Source organism: Camelus ferus, chromosome 19 (assembly GCF_009834535.1).
Source record: "Camelus ferus isolate YT-003-E chromosome 19, BCGSAC_Cfer_1.0, whole genome shotgun sequence".
Lineage (NCBI taxonomy): Eukaryota > Metazoa > Chordata > Mammalia > Artiodactyla > Camelidae > Camelus > Camelus ferus.
In genome coordinates, this window is record NC_045714.1 from 34,312,122 (window position 1) to 34,337,927 (window position 25,806).

Genomic DNA, 25,806 nt, shown 5'->3' on the forward strand with positions numbered 1-25,806 from the left:
CCCAAATCTGGAAGTGGGGAATCAATACAGAGAGAGCTCCCATGTGTCTTCCTAGTTCTGACTTGAGGATCAGGAAAGGAGAACTCCCCAATGCTCAGAGTGAGTAGAAGAAGTAATTTTTCTTTTCTTTTTTAGTCTTTTCTCCTTCATCTCACCACCCAGCCTCCAGGCAATCCTGCAGTGGTGGCTGTGACACCAGGGACACATAGGTGCCTAAAACTCTGAGGGAGGAGAAGCTTCTCCACTCAGAGTAGCTATGGTCCTGAGAGAGAGTGAGCCTCTGCTGTTTTTGTTTGTTTGTTTGTTTGTTGTTGTTTTTGTCTTTGGGCTCTGTCCTTCCACCATTTAGCTCCAGCTGCAGATGCAATTGTGGGAAGAAGGCAGCAAAACAAAGAAGGGTAAATAAAGCTCCAAGTTCCAGCTTTCTGGTGAGTGAACCCCCAAAGAGGATAAACCAAATTATAATAATGATAATAATAGAAAAATAATAATTTCAGTTACTACTGAAAACTAAAAAACTTGAAAACATTATGCTAAGTGAAAAAAAAAAAAAACAGTAACAAAAGACCATATACCCTATTAGATACAGAAAGTTGATTAGTTGATGCCAGGAGATGCAGGGAAGGAGGTAGTGGGAGTCATTGTTTATGAGTATGGGGTTTCTTTTGATAATGAAATGTTCTAAAATTAGATAATGGTGATGGTTGCATAATACTGTGAATATACTAAAAACCATGAACTGGACAATTAAAAAACAGAGTTTAACACTTTAAAAATTACATGATACGTGAATTACGGCTCAATAAAGCTGTTAAAAACCATATTAGCAAATTGAATCCAGCAATACATAAAAGAAATAATATACCATGGCCAAGTAGAGTTTATCTAAGAAATGCAAAGCTGGTTAAAAATTCAAAAATCAGCTGGTATAATCCACCATATTTAAAGAATAGTCTAAAGAAAAACCTCACTAATCAATTCAGAAAAAGTATTTAACAAAATTCAACATCCACTCATGATAAAACAAACAAACAAACAAACAGAAAACAACCTCTCAGCAAACTAGGAATAAAAGGGAATATCCTCAACCTGATTAAAAATACCTCCACATGCCCACCCTCCCCCACAAAACCAGCCATACTTAACATCATAATGGTGGAAGAGTGAATGCTTTCCTTCTTGCATTGGAAACAGATTGCAATGGAAGAAATGAAATCGTCCCTATTTGCAGACATGATTGTATAAAATATCCCAAGGAATCTACAAAAACAAACTCCTAGAATTATGAGAGTTTAGCAAGGTCAGAGGATACAGAGTTAACCTACAAAAGTCAATTGTATTAATGACAAAATTATAGAGATAGAGAACAGATTCATGGTTGTCAGGGGCTAGGGATCAGGGCAGGGAGAGAGGCGGCTGTGGCTACAAAAAGGTAGCACAAGTGATGAAACTGTTCTGTTTCTTGACTGTGATGGTGGTCACGTGAAGCTACCTAGGTGATAAAGTTGCACAGAACTAAATGCACACAAACAAATGAATGCATGTAAAACTAGTGAAATATGAATAAGGTGAGTGGACAGTATCAATGCCACTTTCCTGTGATATTGTGCTATAATTATGCAAGATGTTACCATTGGGAGGAACTGGGTGAAGGATATACAGGGTCTTTCTGTATTATTTTTTACAAATTCATGTGAACCTACAGTTATCTCAAAATAAAAATTAAAAGTCAACTGGAACTCTCACACATTGCTAATGGGAGTGCAAAAAGGTACACATGGAAAATAACTTGCTAATTTCTTATAAAGTTAAACATGCACTTACTGTATTACTCAGGCCTAGATATTTACCCTAGAGAAATAAAAACATATTCACACAGAAACTGTACACAGGTGTATGTAGCAGGTCTATTTATAATTGTCAGAAGCTGGAAACAACTTAAATGTCCTTCAAGGGATAAATGGATAAAAACTGTGGTATATCCAGACAACAGAATACTACTTAGCAATACATAGGACTAAACTACTGACACATGCTACAACTTGTCCTAATCTCAAAGACACGCTGAGTGAAAGAAGCAAGTCTCACGAAGGTTACATTACTACATAATTCCATTCGTATAACATTCTTAAGAAGACAAAACTATAGTCATATAGAAGCGTGGTGGCCAGGAGTTAGAATGGGGTAAAGGTGTGACTACAAAGGGACAGCACAAAAGAGTCATTTTGGGGTAACTTTATTGGAATCCTGGTTCTGGTGGTGGTTACAGGAACCTATCCATGTGCTAAAATTCATAGAACTGTGCACCAAAATGAAAAAGTCAAATTTTCTGTGTGTTTTTTAATTTTAATTAAAAATTAAAGGAAAAATTTTAAAAGGCAAATTTGACATAAAAAACTTGTAGTTAATACATTTAAAGAGGCCATTTAGAATTAAGTCTGTAGCACAATTCCAGATACAACAGTATTTTAGAGAGTACCATGGGCTTCGTTTTATAGTACGTTATGGAGCTCACAGAGCATTATATGAAAATTTGTTAACTCAAATTTCAAATAAGAAAAAAGAAAAACAATGGTTTTAATGTCAAAAATGCTCAGTAAACACCAAGTAAAGGCATTTATTTTAGTGACCTTTACTTGAATTGTAGCTGCAGACAACATGCTGAATAAGTGTCTGCTAATTTTTTAATGAAAGAAGCAGATTTAGTTTTGCAGACATATGAATGGTGGCCATAATAATCATTAAATAGTAAATAAATAGGTTGAATGACTTATAAATAGACTTATAAATAAAAGCCATTCAGATAATTTAATACAAAGATGAATTTTATAACTCTTCAATTAAGATATTAGATTAAAAATCATGGCATTAGGTCAAATCAAGAAAGATATGCATTAGAATCAAATAATTATAGTCTATGGGGAATAAGAAGTATTAATTATAAATATCCATAAAATTTAAGTAAATAATCTAATTTTTAAAATTCCTTGAATGGTTCTTGAAGGCATATAGTATTCTAAAAATGTGCCCTAAATGCAACATTCAAGTCAGGGAAATGGTTAATGATATACATTCAAGTCAGCTAAGTTAAAAATATTACTTAGCTATAATTAAGTATTTCTGTGAGCATATAGGTTTCCAATTCTGGCTATGATTATTCTGAACTTACAATGAAGAAATAGGAGGTCAGCCTATCTATGAAATGGACCAGATCTTCAGCTGCTTCCAGATGGCTTCTGCAATAAATTGAGCAAACTATACAGAAATTCCAATAATGACACAAATCTGCATGTTCCGTATTTCCTTCACATTGTATGGAACATTGGTCCCACTGTAGCTATAATATCTGCATAGGGAGCACTCTGGCTCAGCTCAATAGCCTGCTGTTTTTTTAGGACAAGAAAGCTATAAAATTTGGTAGCAGCTTGTTTTCGGTCACTATTTCTGCACAGATTCATCAGACTAAAGTACTGCATTCCCATCTTGTTGGATTCCTGGGAAAACAATGACAAAAGAGGAAAGGAAAGGGAAACAAGGTCATTAGAAGCACAGCAGGCTGCGGATGCATAATGAACAACAAAATATTGATATTTTTGATAAGTGACTGTGAAATCCTTAGATGAAGAAATGCAAATGACTCATTAGGAAACTTAAAAAACATCATAGGTCATTGAGCATAGCTTGGTTCATTGAGAAAATACATGCAAAAGAACTCTAAAGTGTAGTACAAATTTCTAATGTGTTATACAAATGTTAGGTCTTTTACAAAATTGATGTTAACATAAATGGCTCCTATGGAAAATACAATTAATTTAAAAAAATTATCCACAAGACTTTGTGAGTCTTCAAAAACAATGAAAATTATCAGCCTATCAGGTTTCTTTTCTTTAAAGGTACTTCGAAGTGGAGGTGAATATAAAGAACTCTGGTGGTAAATGTAGTGGCAGGGGAGTATGAATGAATAAACCTCTCCTAGTTTCTCTGCACAGATTAAAAAGATGTTGGATTCACTATAGGGCACCCGTGAACCTAGTAGAAAAAACTGAGGCACAATAGAGTATTTAATTAGACTATATACTTGGAATCAGATTCCTAGACTAGAAGTATTATTTTTGAGTTAGAAATACTGTGGTGAATACTGGCCAGTATCCCTGTGAATATTGTACAAATTTGATAGCTGTGAAGCATCTGCCAGTCCATAACATTTAACAAATTAAAAAGTTAAAATACTTTATCATACTTTATCTCAACCAAATGAGTGGCTCAGTGTCAACAACATTTCAGAGATGACATGCCAAGCCATCATTTATTCCCTCTCTTGAGGAGACAAGATGTGGATTGGTGGCTTTTTCTCCAGGGAAAGAGCAGGGACAGCATTCTCAATTTCCTTTTGAAAAACACCCTGAGAGCTCAAATATGCAAGACTGAACACATCCTTATTCTGATTCCTCCAGAAGCTCCTCTAAATTGAAGGTAAAGGAAGGAGATAAAGTGGAAGACTAACTGACTTAGGGTAAAGAAAGCTGGAACTTAAATGCCAGCAGAGCAAAAAGCAAGCCAATTTGAGTTACAGAATCTTGACCCTGTTTGAGGAAAGCATTTTAGGAATTTATTTGGAGAACAAGGATTTTTGAGGAATGCACTAAACATTCTGTCTCTAGAGTGAGTTTCCATTCTGCTGTTCTGATCTATAGATCCTGGATTTGAACTGCAACATCCAACTGGATTTTCAGCCTCTAGCCAGCTCCACTCACTTCCGACTGGCCAGTCCCCACAATCTGAATTGGCATGTGCCAATTCTTTAATCTATCCTGTTACTACTGTTTCTCCCAACTAACAGGGATTTTTGTACAATTCAGTGGTTTATGTACACTGACACAAAGACTTCTTAGTTTGTCTAAAGTTTGAAGTTAAGGGGAGATTCTGTCAGCAACCAAAGGCCTCTTGAAAAGGTTCAGTCCTAAATTGGTTTTCCCTCCAATTGCAACCCAAAGCTTTACATCTGTCTTCTTGCCCCTATAGAGGGATTATAGCTTTGTTCACTATCTTGATTGTGGTGATGGTTTCACAGATATATACATAACATTTATGTATACATAACACTTATGTATACATAAATGAAAAAGACCCATAACACAGCACATTATCATGAAATTCCAGGCCACTAGGGATAAAGAAAAGATCTAAAAGCTTCCAGAGAGAAAATGAAGGTCATCTACGAAGGACCACAAACCAAGCAGCATCTGACTTTTCAATGACAACACAGAAGCCTAGAAATGTTACAAAGCCTTTAACATTTGAGAGGTATTATTTTCAAACTATGTTCAGATATATCCAATCAAGTTAAAGGTAAAATAAGGACATTTTCAGACTTGTATGTAAGGTCTCTATCTTTTATGCACTCTTTTAAAAAAATATTTTATTTTAATTTATTTATTTTTTGTTTTTTGGGGGTTTTTTGTTTGTTTATTTTAAGAGGGAGGTAATTAGGTTTTATTTTTTTACTTATTTATTTTAATGGAGGTATATGGGTATTGAACCCAGGACCTCGTGCATGCTAAGCGTGCACTCTACCACTGAGCTATACCCTCCCACCATCTCCTATGTACTCTTTACCTCAGGAAATTATGAGAGGATGCCAACCACCAAAAAAATTAAAGATAAAGAAACAGAGAAACTACCATAGAAGAAATAGAGGAAAGAGACAAAGGAATTCCCATGTTATGGTAAAGGAATGTCCCAAGACAAACTATGGAACAGATCTAGAAAGCAACCAGTCATGATTACAACAGGAGAAGGATGAGCTCTGGGAAGGATACCTTCAAGAAAAAAAAAAAAGGAACTGGTGAATCAATTGATCTGTCTGACCATACTAAAAGGGGTTTTATTATACTGTCAAAGAGTTTAGAAAAAGAATTAAGGATGGGTGTGATATAGACATTAAGCAAATGAGAAAAATGAGGTAACGATAACTCTCCCCCTCCCCCTAAAACCCATAAAGTTGACAAGAAAAGAAATGTAATTACATTATGAAGCTTCAATGTAAACTAATTTTTGTATAGTCTTTGTGGCAGCAACTACCAGTTGTCCCTTAATATCCATTCTCTTCTTCTTCCACAGTAATAGAATTATTAGCTGGGCCCATGGTTGCCAGGTAAGGACTACATTTCCCAGCTAGATGTGGCAAGGCAACTAAGCACTGGTCAATGAGAGGTGAAAAGTAATACACACTGTTGCTGGGTTGTACCCTTAAAGGAAACCTTGCTGCTGATTGGAATGCCCACATGGTGGGTAGTTAGCCGTTATGGATCTTAAGAATAAAGAAAACGAGATAAAGGGAAACTGGGCCTCTGACAACTTTGCGAGCATAGCTGCCATACAGGAGAACACTGAGAGAGAAATAAACTTCCGTCTTTGTAAGCCATTGGTATTTTGGCTCTCTGTCACAACCAAACCTGCACCATAACTATTACAATTATAACACTGTAAACACTGAACACTGTGCTGAAAATAGACTTGGGTGGTGGAGCTAAAACTAAGGTAAATTTTCATTTTCTGTTGAAAGGAGTCAACAGATAAAATGGAAAGCTGAAATATTAGGAAAGAGCAGTAAGAACACATAATTAGAAATATAGATATAAACACTGAAAGAAACGGTTTAAAATAGTTTCCTCTGGTGCACAGGATTAGGGATAAGGAGGGGTACGACAAAGGACGTCTGTGTTTCCTTTTCAGTCTTACAGCATAGTACCACTGAACTTTCAAAATTATATACATGTATCATTTTGATAAAAATATAAGTTAAGTTGTTAAATGATCTATTTCATTCTTAAACTGTTATAAATTTAGTTCCATATTGAGGATTAGTTGACAGCCTGTTAAATGCAAGAATGGGACACAGACTAGATTTCTAGGGGTATGAATATGGATAAGAAGTGCACCAAAAACACTCTCATATTTAGCCCTGATTATACCACTCAAAATCATTTTACTCTAGTGTAATTTGGCCTCAACACAAATACAATGAAAATGGTTTCATTTTTATTAGTATCTAGAAGATTGAAGTCAACATTTTATTTATTTAAAAAGTAGGGTTGAAAAACCCTACCATCTTACCCGCAAACTGTTTAACACCTGAAGTATTCTTCGATTCCATCTCTCTTCCTCAATATTTCGTTCATTCCCCAATGACTCCTGTTTGAATAAAATATTTGAATAAAATATTTCATTTAAGCAACTTTTACTGAATGTTTACTACTTGTGAAACATACATTAGCTGCCACAAGAAACACAACTGTAACACTGGGTCCTGCCAAATAAGGAGCTAACAGTCTAATAATAGAGAGAAAACACTAACATACAAATATAGCTCAACCTTTGCAGGATTATATCTATGCTCCCAGGCTATCTTCTGACAAGGGGCTCCAGTGTAGGAGATTTCACCATCTTTATTAGTGACGCAACCCAGGCATTCTTACTTTTAAAAGTAAAGATGACCACTGTTGGCTAGGACTGTCCCAGCTCTGGTCAGTCTCAACTCAGTTGACAGGAGTAAACATAAAACTATAGAAGAACTGCCCTGTAAAGGCTTTTATCTGAATTTATCTGGTGATCTAGAAGTTCTAACAATAACTGATGTTTAGTAGGTTGTGTACAATTAGGTTAGAGACTTTTTGAATTTCAAGAGTGCCTTATCCAAAAAAGATCAACCCAGTGACCATCATGTTATCTGAATAGATTCATTCTTTTCAGTCTTTGACATTTAGCCACCTTCAGAAACACCTTAATATTTAAAAATTGTGAAGTTGAAATCCCTTCACAGGAACTCACTCTAAGTCCTTACCAACTAACACCTTATGAGCTGAGAACAGAACTGGGCACAGGAAAGGTGCTGATGAGTATGATAAAAGAGCAAGCCAACAAGGGTTGGGGGAAGTAAGTGGCGCAGATCTGACCTATTTTATCATTTTTCCTACCCTGTCTCCGACCATGCAATCCAATAGCTTCTGTGTCACCCTTATCACGGCTCCACTGTTTGTCAAGCCTTTGTGCATACCTCTGGAGTCCAGACACTTTCTAAAAGTGTTTTCAATTTCATGGACTCCAAAATGATTTCAGAAAGCTCCAGGATATCCTGTATGACATTTTAAATCATTTGAGGCGAAGGAGACTGCCAAGTCTCCATTCCTACCAGCTATACCGGCTTCCTGGCTCTGCCTGGGCAGCATCCTTCCTTACATTCCAAAGAGGCTGATATGAAAATATGGTCACTTTGCTCTGAAGAGTTTTCTAAATTCCTCCAGCTACGATTTATGTTTATTCCTTTTTGGTCTGTCCTGAGATAAATGAATTCACCCAATTACTATGTTTATTTTATTGTTAAATACACAAATGCTATTTTTCAAATGTAAAAAATGGCCCAACTCTTTGTTAAAGAGCCAGGAGACTGCAGCTTCACCTACATTGCACAACTAAACTAACCAGGAAAAGGCTCAGAAAAAATAGTCTGTGCACTTTGCTGAAGCCTGTCCGCTTGATCTATCTGGACACCCTACAGCTGAGTCCATTGTGTGGAAAGCCCAGCGGATTATTAAAACAGCTGAACTTGTGCTGTGTTGTGGTTTGCTTGACCATGTATGAAAATAACCTGTGTCTAGAAGCAAAGAGAAAGGCAAAAGTGACTCAACCCTCTTCTGGCTCAGCTGTTTGGATGTTTCAGGTACAAAGTTCAGGTATTTATTCTGCCCTAGATTATCCAGAGAATTCAGTCTGATTTCCACACATTAAAAAAATTAATAGTTTGGGAACTTATTATAAAGGTAATTTATTTAAAATCAAACATTAGGCATCAACAGGTGTTCTGATATTATTTACTAAGAAACTTTTGTTAAAACTCGTTCCAATCTTCAAAATACCTTCAGTGCTGTGGGGCAAGGACTAGAGCAATGAGACAGGTGAGTCAGATGTTGGCTCTGGCTCTGCTGCTGACTTGTGGCCCTCTGAGCACACCATTCTCTTTTTCTGATCTCTAGAAGTTTTGCAAAGACATAGGCCTTGAGCTATGTAATGTTTTGGGAAGTAATGCCTATTCATTTTTCTTTAAATAAAATGACATTTCAAATGCCCTTGGATATACCCCTGATGTAGCTCTATTTCTTTAGAGATGTTATAAGAATAACTTAAAACAATGATTCTTAAAACATTTTTAACCTGTGACTACCTTTGATAAGCATAACAATCTCATACCTTTCTTTACATTATTTGAAGTTTCAAAATATATTAAAGAAAGAAAAAAGATCAAAGCAATTTTGAATGTGTTTTATCAAGCTACTCATACACATCTTTGTTAAGATCACCAATTTAAATTGTAATTTTAGAAAGTAACATGACAGCTCTATAAAAGCAAATTTTAGGTAAATAAGGTGTTAACTATTCAGGAACCAAGTTTTTAAGAACATTCTCAAAACTACACAGATATTTACCAATTCAACTGGACAATTTTCAATTTCTTGTGTCAAGATGGTATTCATTAAGGACAATTCCCCGGCAGCTGATGACACCGTTTCAACAATATCCTGCTAAAGCAAATTAGGGAAATATAGGTAAGTCATCCCAGTAGTAATCGTCATCACAGGGACAATCCCATGTTGTTAAGTGCTTAGTCACATGAATGCTCATTTCTAAACCTAATTTAAAATACTGCCTGCATTCTCAAAATATTATTTCTGAAACATCCCAGATAGGTAGCCCCTGACTTAAATATTCCTGTTTTCCTTCTGCCCCCGACAAATGAAGAACTTGCATGTCCTTGCCCTCCTGGCTGCCTATCTTTTCCCTTCCTATTTTCCCTTACCCCTGCTGACCTCTTATCAAAAGACTGCTGTGCGGCTGAGACCACTTTCCTTTGAAGCATGTTGTCTTTGCCCCAGTCCCCTACCTCTATTCTCAGGCCAGAACCAGGTGGCCAAGGAAGGACTGCAAGCAGAGGGAATAAGAATGGGGGAAGGGATATTAATGTTCCTGCTGAGGTCTAAGGCAGGATTCTTGCCACCACAGCTAGAGCTGCCACTGGCAAGAGAGAAGAAAAACTATGTCCTCGGAAAGGGGAGTGAAGACATAAAGAAAGAAGGAAAAAGAGAAAGCCAGAAATTCTCCATGCCCCAACATCTCCCCCTTTTTATTGCTGTGGAAGCTATTGGCCCCTTTTTCATCTTCACTCTGTCTCCAAGCTTCATTCCCCAGCTGTCATCTGTGATGATGATTAAGTTAGAAGCTTCCAACAACATAGCTTTCTTGATTTTTTCCCTTTAGCTTTTTAAAATTTTCATGAATATAAGGAGTTGCATTTTATTCTTTGATATACACGTTTGTGGTGCCCTATCATGTGTTTTCCTTTTAATTTCTATGAATAGCCTACATTTTAGATACTCTCAATTGTGCAGTTACCTTACGTAAAAACTCTGAAATTGTTGAAGGATTTGAAAATGAATAATCAGAATCAATATTTTTCTGCCCCTTCAAACTGACTGAGCTCCTATTCCTGACTATATTTCACATCTTTTTGGAAGCAGAATAGGAATGGAATTGAAGGTTAAAGCATAAGCATAGGGTAAAGGAGTAAAAGGTTCAAAAAAACTAGTACATCAATCTCTTTCCTTCACTTCAAGCACTTGGGGAAAACTCATTTTGTTAATGTTAAAAATCACAAACTGAACAAGCTTGCCTAATCATAATTTTCAGTAGGTGCACTCTAAGAAATGCCCAATCCCAAATAAGGAAGACAGTCATACTGGCAACCGAGTATCTCAATATCTAGTATATTATCAAATATTTAGTAAAACACATTCTGTTTTAATGCATCATGAAACTGTCTTTCCTTCCAAGGCATTCAGTTTCAATGTGGATTGACTGAATTCCCTGAGTGGTTATCAAAATACAGTGATGACTGAACAAACCAGAAAAGCACTGGTTTATTTTTATCTGGTATAGTGTAATATTTACACTTGTACAGTCAATAAAATGACATTGGGAAAATATTTTAAAGCACACTGTTTTCACCTATGTTTTTTAATAACTATGTTTTACAAATAAAAATTATGTCTTCAGGGTATTTTCTTTCCCCCAGCTGGATCTTTAGATAGCCTTTCAGATTCAGGGCTAAAGTAATTGGTGGGTCTAAAACATACTATTCTTAGAGGTGGGAAAAGTGTATTTTTGATCAGAAACAAAACATATGTGTATTGTCTAGAGTCCTAAAGGATTCCATGACAAATTGAATGTGAGGCCTCAGCATATAACCAGATTTGTGTATAATCATTTATTCAATGTACCATGCAAAATACTAAATCAGTATCTTGTGATTTACTATCCTAAATTTCTAGAAAATACTGTTCTGCAGATGGAAATTATGTTTTACCCTGTGCTACTGGTAATACTAAAGAAATTATAGAAAAACGTAAGATGAAATATAAACTATAAGTATAAGAAGCTATACCAGAGTCTCAATGTTCCTTTATCATATCTGTGTCAGAAAGATAATAATATTTTTATGATTCTCTTTGATTAACTTACATCAGAGTTAATATTTTTACTGGTATCCTCATGAGAGCTACCCTTAGATCCATCAGTCACTTCCTTCCAAGTTTTGGATTGATTTAACTCTTGCAGGGAATTTGGTTCTTCCATCATGGAGGTCTCTGAATTATTAAAGAAATAAAAAAGATTTCACCAAAATATCTTCCAAACTTAAAATTGGGGTATAATTGTTACGTAAGAAAACTTCTGACAGACAACTTAGAATTCAAGAATTTAGGCAAAGGGTACATATACTTTCTTCTAGCCCCCGAAGTCTCACATATTTATCTTCCCTTTCCCCTCATCTGCCTCTTTATCACTCCACTCCCCATCCTCTCCCAGTTACCTCCTCCACACTCATTCCTACACATTCACTCACAAGACAACATGGATAGTTCAAGCCCAGCTTGATATATTGGTTTAGCAGATTTTAATGCCTTCAAGAAGCAGAGGTTCACTTACCATATAAGTTGGTTTTATTATTCCTTTATAATGGTTACAATAATGGTTAATGATTAATATTACTAATATTCCACGTATCCTCTGGGTGATGGAAATATCTCAGGTTAACTGTATTGTTTATTTATTATTTATTTATTTATTAATTATTGTATTATTTAATTATTTTATTTTGGGGGGGTAATTAGGTTTATTTATTTTTAGAGGAGGCACTGGGGATTGAACCCAGGACCTCATGCATGCTAAGCATGCGCTTTACCCCTTGAGCTATACCCTCCCCCTAACTGTATTGTTCAAATGCTATTCTTATTACTAAATTTTTCATGTTAGTTGTCTTAAAGTGAAACATTATTCTACTAGATATAAAATTTTTCTTTGTTGAAGGTTTGTGAGCACTGCCTTTGGGAGTGGGGGAGGTGGGAAAGAGTGAGATTAATAATAGTCCACATAGTGTATATACTTCATCTTTTTAAGGTAGCTAGTTGGATAAAAGTTAATCCATACAGCAGAAAAATACAATGATGATGTAACAGTTTCTTTTAAGTTCAAGTACTCTTCTAAGAGCATTTATACTCGGGAATATGGAATTGGATCCCAACTTCATTTTGAAATGTAAAATGAAATTTTTGTGTCTACAACATTCCCCTCAACACCTTCAGAATTAGGATGTCTTACCTACTATGTTTTCGCTTCCCATTTCTTCCCTTACTGATTCCTTCTGCATCAATTTTCTTCCAAGTTTAAAGCCAGAGGACAGAAAGCATTTTGTAAACAACTGTAAAAATATACATTTTTGTTTCTCATTTTTGTGTAAGTAAAGCAATTCAACAAAATGCAAGCACATATGCTAAAAAGTAAAAACTATAATCGATGCACACACATCCAGCAAATTAATTCCAAAGTAAGGAGGTATTTTTCACAAGTTTAAATTCTGTTGTATATATGAATATAAATATACATTTATTTATTTACAGCTAAACATCGCACCCATGTAAAAGGATGGAAACGATTACCATTTTCAGTTCAGCATGAGTCAAATCCTGGGCAGCAGTTGACAGAAGTGTATCCACTCCTCCCCTCTTCTTCCACATCATCAGTCTTCGGGTAGGAGGTGCAAGTTCCAAAACCATGAGTGTGTCCGTAAAGGAAGTAAGCTGTTTATGCATAATTTTGCTACTGATCTCCTTGACTGGATCTATGAGCAATTTCCTCTTTTTACCTTTTGTTTTTCCAGCAATATCTAAACATAAGAAATAAGTACAAGTGTGATTGGTTGTATAGCTCTGTAAAACGGCATTCTAGGCACTGCATATCTAAGAAATGTCTACCACAATACAACTTACAGAGTTGCCTTGGGAAGAAAATCCCCTTTTCTCTACTGAAAATTATGCTTTATAAGGTTTTTGCACAGCTAGCGTGTCTGAGCTGCCAAGACTTGACACATTTTGTAAAGTGTTGCTCAAAGGTGCTTAGGAGGGGACCCTGTTGACCTACTAAGTGGACAACTGAGAAATGTGGAGTGGAGAGTATATTGAGAGGGAAGTCCCTCAATTTTGAGGTTCTTTAAAATAGCTACCTAATAGGATAACTTTTTGAAATATTAATTTGTATTTGTCCAGGGTATTTTCCTTCCCCCACTGAAAATGCATACACAAAATCCAAGTAGGTAAGGCCCATGGGATCTCGCTCCTTTAAGTAATTTTGCCAGGGAGAAAGCAGAAGTCAAGCTTTTCCTTGGTAAAGATGCAAAACGGATGAGAGGGTTAGATTTCCTGGAACAGGTGAAGATCTGAGATCAGATGGAACCAGAAGGAACAAGAACCTCCTTGCTGATGTGCCTCAGTAAAATCCTGGGAACATGACAAGATCCCAGAGGGACTGGTTGTGTGATGACCCCAGAGGCTATGTAGGCTGGGACGAGGGGTACCACAAACTGATGTGGCTAATGACTAGAGGTTCCCTTCCACCTGCCACACCCATCCCCCAAACTTTGATACAACACGGCTCAGGGCAGACAGGGGAGCTATGCAGACTGCATATCCTGCCAACCAAGTGGGATAGAAGCTCAGAGTTGAACTTGGTAAAGAAAAAAAATTTGAGTGCTTTATTCTTTCCATTGCTTGAGTTTATAAACTGAAATTCATATCAATTATACTACTTAAAACTGGGAGGTTCTTATAAGGTCTAGCTATATATTAGATTCACATTCAGTGCGTCTCTTGTAATCCTTTTATTCTGTCATATCTTATACTCATCTGCATGTTTATCTTCCTGATCTGATTGTAAGCTTCTTAAAAGCAGGAGCTACATCTTCTTCATTTCTGTGCCCAATACAGAATAATGAATGGCTCGATAACTACTGGAAGTGAACTCAACTTTAATTTTCCAGTTTCCCAACCTGGATAGATGGTTCGACCAGGACTGACTATAATGAAAGGATTATCTCAAATTTCTTTCACATTCTTTCCTTAATTGTATTATAAATGTTATTACTAGATTGACTACCTCCTATAATATTTCAAGAATTATTCAAATATCTAGGAGTAAATAAGATAATATAGTACATCAAAACTAAAAATAAAAACATGAATGATTCTGACCTGAAATATCAATTGGATCAAGGGTAAATCCTTCCTCTTCATTTGATAATGCGATTTCATTCATTTTTTCACTTTCAGGTGGACATATACACTCTGGATTTTCTGGTTGTACTAATCAACATTGCCATAAAAGGATTTATAAAAAAATGGTTATGTTGCAAGTTAGAGGAGTATATGAGAATTAAAGTGAAAGATAAACTAATTGTAGATTGATATTGCTAACTGGAGCCACATCTGAATTCTTAGAATCACATATTAAATAGAGTTGAAGAAGCTCAGGGATAATATGGTCTGGGACCCACAGAGTCCAGGTGAGTCAAGTATTATCACCCTCTTTTGCACCTGTGACATCTAAGGTTGGACTACAGTCACAGCAGAAGTGAAAACAGTGGTAACAACCACAATAAATGACTGACATAAATTTGACCATATGTCTGCTAAAAATTTGTATTCTGTTAATGATTAGTTGACCCATACAGAACCATACCTAATTTTGATTGCCTATCTTTTTTATCTATTAAATTTCTACCATTGTATTAGAAAGCAAATATAACATCAAAAAGAGTAAAAAATCAAAATGAGGCTAATCATACTTTTAATTCTTAAGAAAAATCAGACTGAAAGATTTCAAATATCTGAGGTACTTTCACATGAGTTTCAAGTAGAAAATATCCCCATATTGGTAATTTCTCACAAATTGTACATAGATTGTCAAGTCATGTTAAAATTAATGTGGTATTAATATTAATAATTAATAACAATGTTAATGTCAAACATTAATGATGCTTTTACCATGTAACATATATTATTTTAATGACTCAAAAGCAGGGTATTTTGGTAGAGTATTTAAATGTGCTTTCATAATAAATAAACCAAATCCTGGTTAAATACCCATCACTGTAGCTTTCTCAGAACCTAGCTTTCTATTCTATAATATCTAGAGTTAGATAAGAGTTTGAAGGACAACAATATTGTCTTTCACTATACTATACTACTACTTAAACTCAGGAGTTTTAAGGCTTAATTTGAATATTAGTATCTGTTCACTTTCTATATAAAGGAAAATTTCAACATACCCACAATAGTACTGGGAGGCTCAGGAGGCAGGGAAATTTCTTTGTTTAAATGCAGGTCTTCTAACAGGCTATTCTGATCATCTTGCAATAGATTATCTTGAAAAACACAATAAACACTTTTTATACAGAGCTGAATCTGTCATTTGTTCACTAAACACTTGACATTATTGTATACAAAGAATTGTGAAGGGATATAAAAATGAGTGAACCCTACTTAATTAGATTTAATTGGTTATATAGACTACCACATTTATGCACTATAACATAGAATTTTATATATTTAACTTCCCTTCCTTTATTAAAAATCTATTTTTAAATGTTTAATTTCAGGAAATACTCCCTAAACTAAGATAGTAGCCTTGTTACAAGCCACGTTTAGATTTCAAATCAAAAAGCAAAGGGGAGGGTATAACTTAGTCATAGAACATGTGCTTAGTATGCACAAGATCCTGGGTTCAACCCCTCCCCGTACCTCCATTAAAATAAATAAATAAACCAAATCCCCACCAACAAAAATAAAATAAAATAAAATAAAACCAAAAAAAAGTTAAAAAAAAAAAAAAGAAGTAAAAGTTTTCCAACTCCTTTGGTAGAGATTGAAGGTAGAGTTTTTCATAGTTTCCAAATTTCAAAAAGTTTGCCATGCACAGCCTTTTACTGTAAACCAGAGAATTAAGAAAAGATTTGATATATCTTTAAAATTATCTTTAAAATTATGTACATTTGGATTTCCCAGTTTTTGTCTACCTTATTTCTATGATGATTTTATAATAATAACATAATATAAATATATAATAATAATATAAAATGCTGGACAGATCCTTTAGAATAGCTGTCCAACAATTTCTGTTAAAGAAAACTATGTTTTCTAATCTATGATCTAGTATATTTTGTGAGGAATATACTAACCTCATTCCTTCACCTCTAAAAACTAGGAATTTGTGAAAATAAAAACAAGAAATATTTCACAGCCTACATGGAAAATATGTTTAAACAGATGGTGATTTACTTAGACCTCGCCTAAATGTTTAAATATCCTACAGACTTTGAAAACTCGTGTAAAAAATGTGTTGATCTATATAACACAGAAGCATATTTGAAATTTTAGTTTGATTGAATAAAACTACTAGTATATTATAGTAATTTGATTGAATAAATATCCAATTTCCATATGACCAGATAACATACCAATCATTTCTCCCGCAGCCCCTTCATCTCCAAATCCATCTCCACTGTCATAAAACAGAGATTTCTCTCCATTAAGGCTTCCAGAACTATGTTCAAGTAAAGGACCACTGGAATTCAGCAATATGTTGTCATCAAAGAAGCTATGTCTTCTGAGAATTTCAGGTTCCTCCCCTAAATAAATACAATCATTAATATTGAGTTAGTCATAGAAATACAGAATTATAGGGTTAGAAGGTAGAATTTAGATATCATCTTGTAAAGCTACTCCAAAAAATGAATTTGGATTATTCAACTAAAGTCACTCTGTTAATAAATGGAGACTGGATTATTAGTCTAACACTTTTTTCAATACAATGAGGAAAAATTGCCAAAATAGCAGGATAGAGTTTGTCATGAATAACTTCCCAGAAGGTTATTATTGGCAGTGGAATGATTTCTTCTACTTTAGGTGGGTCATATCCTGCTTGACCAAGTATTATTTCATATTATTTCAAGGACGATTGCTTGAGTTGTTTGTCCATAATGAGGGTTTGAAAAATAAGAAGCATGTCTTCCTTTTTAATAATGGAAAGATAGGTAAAATATTAAAGAATAGGCTTACAACATTCATTCAATAAATATTTACTGAATGACTAGGTATTAGGCAATATGCTAGGGGTTGGAGATACAGCAGTAAAAGAAAGATAAGTAACATAAACTGAGTGCTTATTATGGGCGTTATACTATGTAGTAGAAGAGATTATTATAATCCTCATTGTAGAGATGAGGAAACATCCACAGAAAGGTTTCATATCTTGCACACAGTCACACTGTAATAAATGACAGAGCCACGATCTGAACCCAGCAGCGACAGCCTTAGTATCAGTGTTAGAATTTTGGCAAAATGGAGACTTATGAGAGAAAATTCCTAAGACACTGACAGTAGCAGATAAAATGAACTCCCTGCTTCAAACTGACCTGCTTTCAGATTGGCTGTCAGCACATATGCATTCTTTCCCTTCCTTGGGTTCCAGTCTCTGGGTTCAGAAGTCTGAAACCCCAGGGGTCAGAGGTTAATCCTGTCTTCCCTCCCTCTAACAACCCATGTTAGTGCTAGTCAGGAAAAAAAAATCATGAAGTACCACTCATTGGAAATTCTTCTATGGGCCCATATATTCTAGAAAGAAAGAGCTAAAAAAACAAGGCAACCTTCATCACACTGGACTAAAGATTTGCTTAACAGAAAAGATTAACTTTTTCAAAAGAACTAAAAATATATTCACATCTTCCAGGTGCATCATGATATAAGACAGAGAGTGGTAAATGCCATAAAAAAGGAACAAATACCGTATAGTTAAATTGTACCATATAGCTTCAATTCTAAAATACATTGAACAGTTTCTATTTCCCAATAAATGTGTATTTAATGTGTATTTTCTCCTCACCCCTAAGCTATTTTAAAATCTGTTATTTTATAATTGGTATCATATTTAGGGGGAATACATTTTGAAGGCTCTATATGTAGTACTTGCGTAAAACCTTGTATATATATTAACTAGAGCAACTGTTTATTTGCATATCTCTCCCCAGCCTGAAGCATTCCCTTGAGGGTAGGAAATGCTTCTTTAAACTTTGTATTGCCTGTACCTGTGACAGCACCTGACACATACTAAATATTCAATAAATGGTTGTACACTGAGAAGGGAAATATAGGCCAAGACTTGAGTCTTGGCATTGACACCTATAGTAGAAAAAGGCAAGGACAAACTTATTGGGGGGTTACATTTATACATCAAAAAATTCATTCTAAAGACATTTCTACTGGCATAGAAATAGCCATTCCCATTGGAATTGTTTCAATACAAAAATGCAAATATAATTGATTATGACCTGTAATTTTAATTTCTCAAATATTCTCACCAAAGCTCCCAGCTTGGTAAAGAGGACCATTGCTATAATCTTCTCTAAGTGTGATTTCTTCTGGTTTGCTTTGGTTCTGAGCAAAGTGTTCTGAAACATCAATAGCACTACAGAGAAATAGAAGGGTGAAGAAAACATATGAACAAACACAATGATTTTGCAGTTCACTGCAAAGCAAAACAAACAAAAATCCTTAAACAACAGGATTTATTATAAAAATAAAAGAATTTTATTTTCTAAATAGTATTACTTATAAATACTAGTATATATGTATATGTATATATGTGTATATATATATGTATAAATGTTCTCCAGGCTGCCAAATCCAATGGACAATTCTCAGTCTCTATCTTACTTAACGTAATTAACAGCATTTGAAATAGATGTTCACTCCTGCCTCAAGGAACATGTTCTCCTCTTGGTCTCTGCGATATTACTGTCTCTTGATTTTCCTCCTACCTCACTGTCTGCTCCTTTTCCATCTCCTTTATTAGTTCTTCCTCATTTCCCAGACTATTAACTATTAGGAATGACCTAACATTCAATCCTCAGATCTCTCTCTCTCTCTTCCTCTCTCTCACTCTTGCTCTCTCTCCCGCTCTTTAAAATCTAAACTCACTCCCTCAGGGATCCTTATGATTCAAGTTTGAAGTTCTATCTATATACTTAACAACTCTCAAATTTATATATATCCCATCAAAGATCTTTCCTGAATTTCAGACCCAGATATTCAACTACCTACTGACTCCCTCTGGATGTGTAATAGTCATCTCAAAATTTATGTTCAAAACCTAGTTTACTTCCTCTACTCTGCCCTCTTTAAACCTGTCATTGTCTAGTTAACCTAATCTCATTAAATGGTAACTCCATTCTCATGCCAAAATATCAGTCAACCTTCACTTCTCTCTCTTAAAGCCATATTTAATCCTTTAGCAAATTCTGTCAGCTCTGCCTTCAGCATATATTCATAATTTGACTGCTACCACCTTGATAAAATGAAGATTGAGAACTGATCACAGACACTGTCATCTCTCACCTGGACTTCTTACTGCAATAATCTTCTCACAGGCTCTCTGCTTCCTCCCTTTCCCTCTTATAGTAAGTAGCTAGAGGAGGCATGTTGAAGTCAAGCCAGAACTGGTCACTTTCCTACTCAAAACCCTCCTGTGCACCCTGTCTGAGTAAAAGGCCTTACTACAGCCTATGACACCCTCCATCATTTGCACCCCCAGCTACTTCTCTGACCCCATCTCCTACCACTGGGCCCTTCATTTACTCCACTCAGTCTCACCTGCTTCCCTGCTGTTCCTTGAACATGCCCAGTGTGCTCTGCCTTGGGACCTTTCCATTTGCTGTACCTAGAACATTCTTCCCCACATAACTGAAGCACCTCCTTCAGATTTCTGTTCAAACCTTAGAAAAAAAGCTTTTCCTGATCTTTTTATTATTTTATTTTCTATTTCTCTTTATAATGCTGCTCATCTCCTAGCATATTGTGTATTTACTTGTTTATTTGTTTATCTCCCAACTAAAATGTAATACTCATGCAGCCAGGATCTACGTTTTATTCATTGCTATCTCCTCAGTGCCTAGAACAGGGCCTGGCCTGGAAGGCAGCCAGCAACTACTGAATGAATGAATATACTGTCACTATTGCAAAATATATCCAGCAAACATAACGATACATTTTTGGTGTTATACTTTGAAATTTCATGCTAAATTTAAATCTTTTTCAACTGCATGTGTATTTCATGTTGTTAAATACATTCCAATTGCGTCCATGAAATCTGAAGATGCAAATAATAAAATATCAGGAAAATCAAATTGAAGGAAAGTAAATAAAATAATTTACCTCACATTCTGGATGTCAAAATCATGAAACTCTTCTGGCAGTGTGATAGCATTGTAAGCTGCTTCAAAATTCTCTTTTGGAAGATCAACCAGTCCTTAAAAGAATTTAAAAAAAAAACATATTCAATAAGTGTGTAAAATAAACTCCCAACCAAATCTCTACTTTCTCTCACTGGACTAACTGTTTAGTCTCCTACTAGTTTCCCTGTACCCACACCTGCCCCTCTTCAGTCCATTCTCTTCAAAACAGCCAGAGTGATATTTTAAATATGCAATTAGATCAGATCACTTAAAATGATTCAGTGACTTCCCTAGTGCACTTAAATAAAATCCAAATTTCTAATCAGGGCCTCCGCAGCCCTACAAAACCTATCACATTATCTAACGACACTCTTTCCCTCACTCACTATACTCCAAGCCTACTGGCCTTTTTGCTCTCTGAGTGAGTCAAGCACTTTAATATCCCAAGACCTTTGCTTTTGCAGTTCCCTCTGCCCAGAATGCTATTCCCTCAGGGACTTCTCACACGGCTGGATACTTCTCATTCTTCAAGTTTGAGCTTAAATTCTATCCTCTCAGAAAGGTTTTTCCCAACTAGCCTAACTAAAATACACTTCTCTGTTATTTTCTGTTGTAGTACTCTTTTTATATTCCTTCATAGCACAATCTACAATTATAATAATTAAAAAAAACCCTTTTTCATTATCTGATTTCCTCACCAGACCAAAAAGGACCTTATTTGTCCTTGTAGCCCAGAGCCTAATATAGTGTTTCATACAAAGTATGGGATCAATAATATTTATGGGATATATAAATGAAATAATGAAAAAAATTATTTTGTTGAATCATATTTGATATGATTATAAATCTACCTAAAGATTCTATATTTTAAATAAAGAAAAAAAAACCTTGTCAATCCTAATTCAACAATATTAACTGAGGGAATAATAATGTGCGAGGCATTGAGACAAGCACTATAAGAGATACAGAAAATAAATATGACACAGATGTTGTCTTCAAAGAGCTTGCAGACTAGTGTGAGAGGCAAGGCCTGTACCTAGATAAACATAATACTAGATGAAAAATGATGAATATTTTAAAATTAAAATTAAATTAAAACTTGAAGGCATTCTATTTATGACACATGTAAATCCCTAGCACTTTGGAATGCCTAGAGATTTTCTATAATATTTCATAAATAGCATGCTCTTAGAGTCTCGAAAATTCTGAGAATAATGGCAATTATTGATATTGAGTTTTGTCAATCACACTATTTCTAATTTGTCTCATAAACGCAGAAACAGATATGGCAAACTAAGTGATCCATTAAAACCGAATATCAGAATTTCTTACACAAGTGTGGTAGCTTTAAGTATATTTCTTATATATTTACGCAGGAACATTATAAATTTTTGAAAGCAGTGTCTCTTCTTGCAACACAGGAAAAGAGCAAGGAAGATAATTCAATTTGTTCTTAACCATGGAAACTTAGATTCAGTCAAAGGAAAGTTTACATTCATTATACTCACCCTGGAATTACAGAGCGCCGCCAATTAAAAGGGCCCACCCAAAATAAAAATGCAAAAGGGAACAAAGACAAATAAGAAAAATCAGCATTGCACATATACCTGGGCGAAATGCCATCTTCATTTTAAGCAACGCTTCACTGCAATCAGCCAAAAGATACTTTGCCTTCCGATTATAGATTCTAACAATTCCCAGAAGAAGGTGTCCTGAAGTTCGAAGTGCAATTTTCACCTTTCAATAATTTTTAAAATATGAGAATCTTAAAAATTTGATTCAGAAACCTTGTTCTTTGAAAATTACACAACTCATAAGAATCTCTTCTTTTTAAAAAGCAGACATTTTGTATTCTTATTTAAAGTGAATCACTTACCTTTTACCTGACCTTGTAAAATGATTAACTTTTTTATTCAGTGAAGATAATCTAATGTGGCATTTAAGTGAAATATGCTATTATTGGTTTTATGGGAAGAGTTTAAACTTTGCAGTCAGGCTGACTTGGGTTCAAGCCTTGGCTTAGTTGCTGAGGCTGAGTCATTTAACCTTCCCGAACTTCAATTTGTTAATAAAGACTACAATTTATTGGATACTTATTTTGTGCCAGGCATTGTCCTAAGAGCTTTTCATACATTAATTTATTTAATTTGACAACAACCTCTATTTACAGAAGAAAAAACTAAGACTTAGACATGATAAGCAGTATGCTCAAAGTAACAAAACTATTAATTGATGGAGCAGGAATTAAATTTAAATTTGACCAACTTCATAGTTCATGTTCTTAATTTACCACACTTCACTGAGGCTAAAAGAAACTTATCTCATAGGGTTATTATGACGATTAAGTAAACTAATGAACATAAAGCCTAGCCCAGTGCCTAACACACGGTAAGTTTTCAATTAAAATTTGTCCTTCTCTCATGAAGAAAAATACTTAACCCATAAAAATAATACAATATCTTAATGCAAATTCTAAAAGCCTTGGAGTGTTTTACAATGAACATAGTACTTTATTATTTATGAAATGCATTCATATATATTTTGATTTATACACAATCTTCCTTTCTTTCTACTCTCTTATTCATTTCCTTGTTTGTTTTTTTTTTAAGAAATACTCATTTGGTACCTACTATGTATATTGATTTTATTAGAGAATAACAATCACAAAATATGTATAAAATGTGGTCTTTATCTTTCAGGATCCAATCCATTTATAACAAACATATAAAACAGTTACCAACAGAAACCAATATATATTCATGTTCAGACAATAAATGTTACAGGGATTAAAAGAGACAAGACCATTTGAGAAGTCAAACTTCTTTGGAAATATATTTTATGATATAATGTATTTTATATATGTATTTCTTCTCCATAAGTCACTGGCAAATACATACTATAATTTAAATCAATAACATACCTTAGGTGAAAGAATTTTTTCAATGGTTATCTCTAGATTACATTCAAATACATGGGCCTTTGTGAGTTTCTTCTCCCAGTGAGCTGCAAGCCAGATTTTGGCCAATGGCCCTCGCTTACTCATAAGCACATGTGTGTAGAACATGTTGCCTGTATTCCTTAGCAGTATTTAATGAACTAGAAAGAACATCAAAAGATATTCAAATTTTGATATAAAAATCTTTTCAGTGTTATTTTACAACAAGCAAAAACATTTTTCAGTAATTCTATAAAATAACACTCAGTATCTTTTAATTCAATGTATTATTCAATTCAAACTATTTTCTTGTAAAAAGAAACTTATTTAAAATACAAAACTATATACTAATGACAGAGTTCTATTAGATTGTGAACCACATGTATTCTAATCCTGATCCCTTCTTATATTTTACATATGATATCTCATTAAAGATTGAGTTTTCCTAATATATTCAAAAAATAGAAGAGGAAGGCTGAGAAAAAAAAACAGGAGAAGGAAATAGATTTTAAAAACAATAGAACAAGAAATGGTAGACAAAACTAAGAAAAGTAAACACAGGTCACCACTTTTCTAAAACTTAAGAATCTGGGAAGTGTTGAATCATTGATTTATATCCAGGTGTTGAATTTCTTTGTTCTCTTTAAGATGCTATGGTTTATTCAACAATATATTAATTTGTCCCGTTAAAATAATGGAACGCCAAAGGACCATAAAGTGGAAAAATTAAGAAAATAAGAAACAACAGGAAAAGAATGAGAAGGGAAGAAAAAAAGAATCAAAACTTTTTGAAATAAGAATGGTAAAAGAAAATCTTCACTTGAAGATAAAAATTTTATGCACATTCCTACAAATTGTAACTATTTTTAATAACATCATAAGGATCCATTATTAAGCAGAGATGTCATAACGCTTTGCTGACTTCTAAAGAAGAATCAAATAATTGCTTACATATAAGTAATCTTTAACTGCCGCTGGAGAAGCTTCTTTTGGCTTTTCTACTTGAAGTTCTGATAAAAGAGAAAACTGAATCAAAATGAATACAGAATCAGCCACAGAATTAAAAATTTAGGTGAACTTTGATCAATGCCCATTTCCACCCCAAGAATCAAACCATTGGGCCCAAAATAAATGTTATGCAATCTACTAAACCACATTCCCCAGTGGGACGGCTAGAGATTCTAACGTGTACGTCCTGTGCCTGCCTTGGCTCCACTTTCTTCCTTTCCAGTCTATCTTTGGTATCTTGGAATAAATTCCAACTGATCTTTTTTAATTGCTCCCTGGTGTATGACTATTAACGTACTTTAAGAAGTAAAAAGAAAAAGCACCCCGCGATTTAATATTCCGAGACCTTGATTTTCTTGAGCCCCACAAGAAGCCCCCACATCCTGTGAGTTATTTCTAGGTTGTATTTACTTCATACAAAGTAAAGGACAGTACATGGAACAGGTTGCCAGGGAGTGGACTTAATTCTTGGAAAGGGTCGCGGGTGAGGACGGGTGAGGGCGCCGAGCGAAGGGGCAGAAGTCGAACGCCCGAGAAGAGGGAGCGGGGGAGCCGAAGGGGGCGCTCCCTCGGGTGGGGGGAGGGACGAGGAATGGAAGGTGCTGGGGTGAGGGGTGGGTCCAGGGCTGTGAGGAGACGGCGGGCTCCAAGGGCGCGGACGCCTAGGGCCCCCTCCACACACGACTCCTCAGAGTTGAAGGCCGGATGCTCAAAGAAGACACTGAGGCGGAGGGGCGCCCGCAAGCGCCCGTTTCCTCGCCTCAGGCGGGGTCCCTCAGGGCTCGTGCCAGTGAAGAGCCCGGCGGGGCACGGGGGGGAGATGAGGGTGGCCGCGGCCCCCGTGACCCAGCCCGCCTCCTGCCCTGGGTCCCGCAAGGCCTCCTACTTTCTGCGCGGGATCTGAGGCGAAAGCACCCGAGCAGGGGCTGGAGGAGGAGTCGCCGGGTCCGCGAAGTAGGGTCCAAGGTGTTCAGCTCCCTAGGCGTCAAAGAGCGCGCGGCGGGGCGGGGCAGCCAGCAGGGCTGGGGCGGGGCGAAGGGAGGGGCATCCGAGGATGGGGCGGGGCTAGAGGCGGGCTAGTGGGCAGGGAAAGGGCCAGGGTAAGGGGCGGGGCTGTAGGGGATGGGGCGGGGCGAAGGGCTGGGCCGTCGACTGGAATCCCGGCAAGGATTTGGGGGCAGGGTACCCTAGTCAT

General features: G+C 35.7%; 1 protein-coding gene across 4 annotated transcripts; it reads right to left on the reverse strand.

Annotated features, from left to right (window-relative positions):
- Positions 1-1,799: 1,799 nt before the first annotated feature.
- Positions 1,800-25,621, reverse strand: RAD21L1 (RAD21 cohesin complex component like 1). Of its 4 annotated transcripts, none has more exons than XM_032461993.1 (15): positions 25,498-25,621; positions 24,555-24,613; positions 23,589-23,764; positions 22,276-22,405; positions 20,649-20,742; positions 18,797-18,903; positions 16,898-17,068; positions 15,710-15,805; positions 14,634-14,744; positions 13,047-13,273; positions 12,709-12,808; positions 11,572-11,696; positions 9,483-9,575; positions 7,117-7,194; positions 1,800-3,494 (listed from the first exon to the last, which is right to left on the reverse strand). In XM_032461993.1, the coding sequence occupies exons 3-15, from the start codon at positions 23,730-23,732 to the stop codon at positions 3,306-3,308; spliced, it is 1,665 nt and encodes a 554-aa protein (XP_032317884.1). In that variant the 5' UTR covers positions 23,733-23,764; positions 24,555-24,613; positions 25,498-25,621; the 3' UTR covers positions 1,800-3,305. The 4 variants fall into 4 exon arrangements, with proteins under 4 accessions (XP_032317884.1, XP_032317882.1, XP_032317883.1 ...); XM_032461991.1 differs by having other exon boundaries at positions 9,483-9,578; XM_032461992.1 differs by having other exon boundaries at positions 9,483-9,578; positions 24,555-24,629; positions 25,498-25,577.
- Between the last annotated feature and the right edge of the window lie 185 nt (positions 25,622-25,806).

Coding starts and splice junctions, on each gene's coding strand:
- RAD21L1 (XM_032461991.1), bottom strand. CDS start 23,732: ATGTTCTACACACATGTGCTTATGAGTAAGCGAGGGCCATTGGCCAAA. Junction 11,697..12,708: donor GGGAAGCGAAAACATAGTAG/GTAAGACATCCT, acceptor TTAATAATTCAG/AGACCTCCATGATGGAAGAA. Junction 7,195..9,482: donor AAAATTGTCCAGTTGAATTG/GTAAATATCTGT, acceptor TTATTCAAACAG/GAGTCATTGGGGAATGAACG.